At 67.2% G+C, this 3,737-nt stretch overlaps 1 protein-coding gene across 1 annotated transcript; it reads right to left on the reverse strand.

Annotated features, from left to right (window-relative positions):
- Positions 1 to 404: 404 nt before the first annotated feature.
- On the reverse strand, positions 405 to 3,441 carry COPZ1 (COPI coat complex subunit zeta 1). The gene is given in 8 exon segments (XM_072031823.1): positions 405 to 441; positions 592 to 641; positions 732 to 813; positions 905 to 957; positions 1,657 to 2,033; positions 2,136 to 2,155; positions 2,157 to 2,249; positions 3,404 to 3,441. Coding segments are annotated over 8 exon segments (750 nt in total).
- Between the last annotated feature and the right edge of the window lie 296 nt (positions 3,442 to 3,737).

A 3,737-nucleotide genomic window follows, 5' to 3' on the forward strand; every position in this document is an offset into this window, starting at 1 on the left:
GCACGGAAATTTGGGAGGGGCTCAGAAATATTGGGGGGGGTTCGGAAATGTTGGGGAAGGCTCCAAAATTTTTTGGGGGGCACAGAAATATTGGGGGGCTCAGAAGTGTTGGGGGCACAGAAATTGGGAGAGGTCTCAGAAATGTTGAGGGGGGACTCGGAAATTTGGGGGGGCACAGAAATATTGGGGGGGGCACAGAAATATTTGGGGGGGTCTCAGCAGCACCCCAGCGTTATTTGGGGTAGGGGGGGCACGGCCATGGGGTCCCCCCCCTCACTGGCACCCATGGGTGCTGGTTGGGGGGGCAGAGATATTTGGGGAGGGGGGAATATTTTTAGAGGGGGGGGATTTATTTGGGGGGGGGGGGAATTTATTTTGGGGGGGGGGGTCCCAGCTCCGACCTGTCAAAATCGCTGCTCCGTGAGGGGCACGTCCTCGCCCAGCACACGCGGGGGGGTCAACACTTATGGGGGGGGGTGCAGGGACCCCCCACGCCCCCCCCCACCCCATATCCACCCCTCCCCCTTCTCTGGTCTCTCCCCCAGCCCCCCAAACCCCCCCAAACACCCCCCCCCTCCAAGTCCCCAGACCCGGACGGCCACGCGGTGCACCACTTGCTGGGGTCGCTCTCCAGGACAACACTGCGGGGGGCAACCATGAGCGCCCCCCCCCCGGACCCAGGAGCACCCTTCTGGGTGCCGGGGGGGGGGGCCACGGGGGGGGGGGGCTACTCCTGAGTTTATCATTCATCCCATGGCCAGGAGAGCCTCCTCCATGTTCTCCAGCAGCGCCCGCTTCTCCACGTTCTTCCTGGGGGGGGGGCACGGGTTTAGCACCCATGGGTGCCCCCCCCCAGCACCCTTGGGTGCCCCCCCACACACCCTGTGCCCCCCCCTGGCAACCCAGCATCTGGCTGAGGGAGTCGAAGAGGCAGTTGAGGACGGCCGTGAGCATCAGCTGGGCAGCGAGGGGACACTGAAGGGGGTCAGGGTGGCACCCTTGGTGCTGCCCCCCCCCACCCCCACCAGCACCCCAAAGGTGGCCCCTCCTGCTGGGCCCTGGGATGGAGTTCACTCCCAGTGCCACCCTCAGCTCCAGCATCTAGTGCCCCCCAGCGCTACCCAATGCCACCGGAGTGTCCCCCAGCGTCCCCAGTGCCATCCCAGCGCGCCCCCATAATCCCTAATGCCCCCCAGTGCCATCCTGTTAGTGCCCCCCAGTGTCCCCCAGTGTCCCCAGTGCCACCCAGTGCACCCCCAGTGTCCCCAGTGCCGCCCCAATGCCACTCTGTGCCCCCTGGTGCCACTCCAGTGTCCCCAGTGCCCCCCCAGTGCCATTCCAGAGCCCCCCAGTGCCACCCCATGCCCCCCCAGTGCCACCCCAGTGTCCTCCAGTGCCCCCCCAGTGCCCCCCAGTGCCTCCCATGCCACTCAGTGCCACCCCAATGCCTCCCAGTGCCACCCCAGTGTCCCCACTGCCACCTTGTTAGTGCCCCCCAGTGATACCCAGTGCCCCCCAATTTCACCTAGTGCCACTCCAGTGTCCCCCAGTACCACACCAGTACCACTCCAGTGCCCCCCCAGTGCCACCCAATGCCACCCAGTGCCACTCCAGTGCCCCCAGTGCCACCCAGTACCACTCAGTGCCCCCCAGTACCACCCAGTGCCACTCCAATGCCTCCCAGGGGCTCCCAGGTCCCATCCCTCCCAGTGCTTCCTCAGTGCTCCCCAGTGACCCCCAGTGCTCCCTGGTGCCACCCAGTGCCACTCCAGTGTCCCCGGTGCCTCCCAGTGCCACCCCAGTGCCACAGTGTCCCCACTGCCACCTCGTTAGTGTCCCCCAGTGCCACTCCAGTGCCATTCCAGTGTCCCCCAGTGTCCCCAGTGCCACCCCATTCCCCTCCCAGTGCCTCCCAGAACCCTCCCAGTGCCCCCAGCCCCACCTCATTGACTGGGAGCTGCCGATGACGTAGAAGTAGAGGTCGATGCTGCTCTTGTACACCACCGTCAGCCCCTCCAGCAGCGCGATCTCACCTGCGGGGACACCCAGATGCTACCTCCGTCCCCACACTACGGCCCCCGAGGCCACCGGGGGGTGTCCCCAGGGTGGCAGCCGGGGTCTGGGGGTCCCCGCACTGTTGGTGCGGTGGGTTTTGGTTGGGCTCCCAGGCTTTCTGCTCGGCGCCGGGGTAGGTGTCCTCTTCCCAGATGGGGAGACAGCGGTTGGGACAGGGCACTGTGGGCAGCCCCCTGGGATGGGATCCCCCAGGATGGTAATACCCCCCAGGATGGTGGGCACCTCCAGTACCCCCCGGGATGTGGGGATACCCCCAGGAGTTGTCCCGGGTCCCGCTTGGGGACGCCAACCCCGGTGATGCTGAGGTGGGTCTGTGTGTCCCCAGCTGGGGTGGGGGCGTCCCTGTCCCCATGTCCCTGTCCCCATGTCCCCATCCCCTCCCCATGTCCCCATCCCCTTCCCCCTGTCCCCGTCCCCATGTCCCTGTCCCCATATCCCCATCCCCACGTCCCTGTTCCTGTCCCTGTCCCCATGTCCCCACCCCCTTCCCCATGTGCCCATGTCCCTATCCCCACATCCCTGTCCCTTTCTGTGTCCCCATTCCCAGCCCCCTTCCTGTGCCCCCCGGCCACCCTCACTCGGCCCAGCCCTCCCCGTCTGTTGTCCAGGACTATCTACGGCCTACCGTGTACAGGGACGGCTCCTGGCGGGGACACGGCCACTGCCACCCCCTGCCACCCCCCTGTCACCCCCTGCCACCCCCTGGGACCGTGACACACCGCAGGGGGGGCAGGCTAGGACATGCCACCACCCCCCAGACCCACCCAAATCAACCTGGGCACCGAGCGCGGCGGGACGGTGGCGGTGCCGTGTCCCCGTGTCCCCCTGTCCCCCCCCCCGTGTCCCCATGTCCCCGTGTCCCCCCCCCGTGTCCCCGTGTCCCCAGGTGTTGCCCTGCCCCGAGCCCCCCGGGGACGGAGTTCTGTGATGCACTGACTGCCCAGGCCAGAGCCCCAGGCATAGCGCTGGCCACCCTGGACACCGAGGGCCACCAAAGCCACCCAGGCCACCAGGAGCCACCGAGGGCCACCGGGAGGCTACCAAAAGCCACCAAGAGGCCACCAGGGGCCACCAGGAGGCCACCAGGAGCCACTCAGGGCCACCAAAAGGCCACCAGGAGGCCACCACCGCCGCCACCCCCTCTGACTCCCCTCCCCTCCCACCCACGCAGCCCAGGGGGTCCCCTGTCATCCCCCTCCGTTGCCCCCCTCCCGTTGCCCCCCCCCATGAGCCCCCCCTTCACCCCCCCCATTGACCCCCAGTGCCCCCCCTTCACCGCCACTGCCCCCCAATCCCCCCCACCCCTCGTTTACCAGCCCCCCCTTACCCGCCCCAGTACATCCCAGTGCTCCCATTCTTCCCCATTACCCCCCCTCGCCCCCCACTACCCCCCCACCCCCATTTGTCCCCATTGCCTCCCTCTTATTCTATTACCCCCCCCAACTGCCCCTCCATTCCCCATTGCCTCCCTCTTCATCCATTTCCCCCCTCATCCATTGCCCCCCATTGCCCCCCTTTCCCATTACTTCCCTCTTCCCTGCCCCCATCATCCCCTTTTACCCCATCACCCCCCCACAGCCCCCCCATTGCCCCCCAGTGCCCCCCCACATCCCCCTCATCTGCCCCAAAGCCCCCCCTTCTCCCCATTACCTCCCCTTCCC

The sequence above is a fragment of the Anas platyrhynchos genome, chromosome 34 (genome assembly GCF_047663525.1).
Source record: "Anas platyrhynchos isolate ZD024472 breed Pekin duck chromosome 34, IASCAAS_PekinDuck_T2T, whole genome shotgun sequence".
Classification (NCBI taxonomy): Eukaryota; Metazoa; Chordata; class Aves; order Anseriformes; family Anatidae; genus Anas; species Anas platyrhynchos.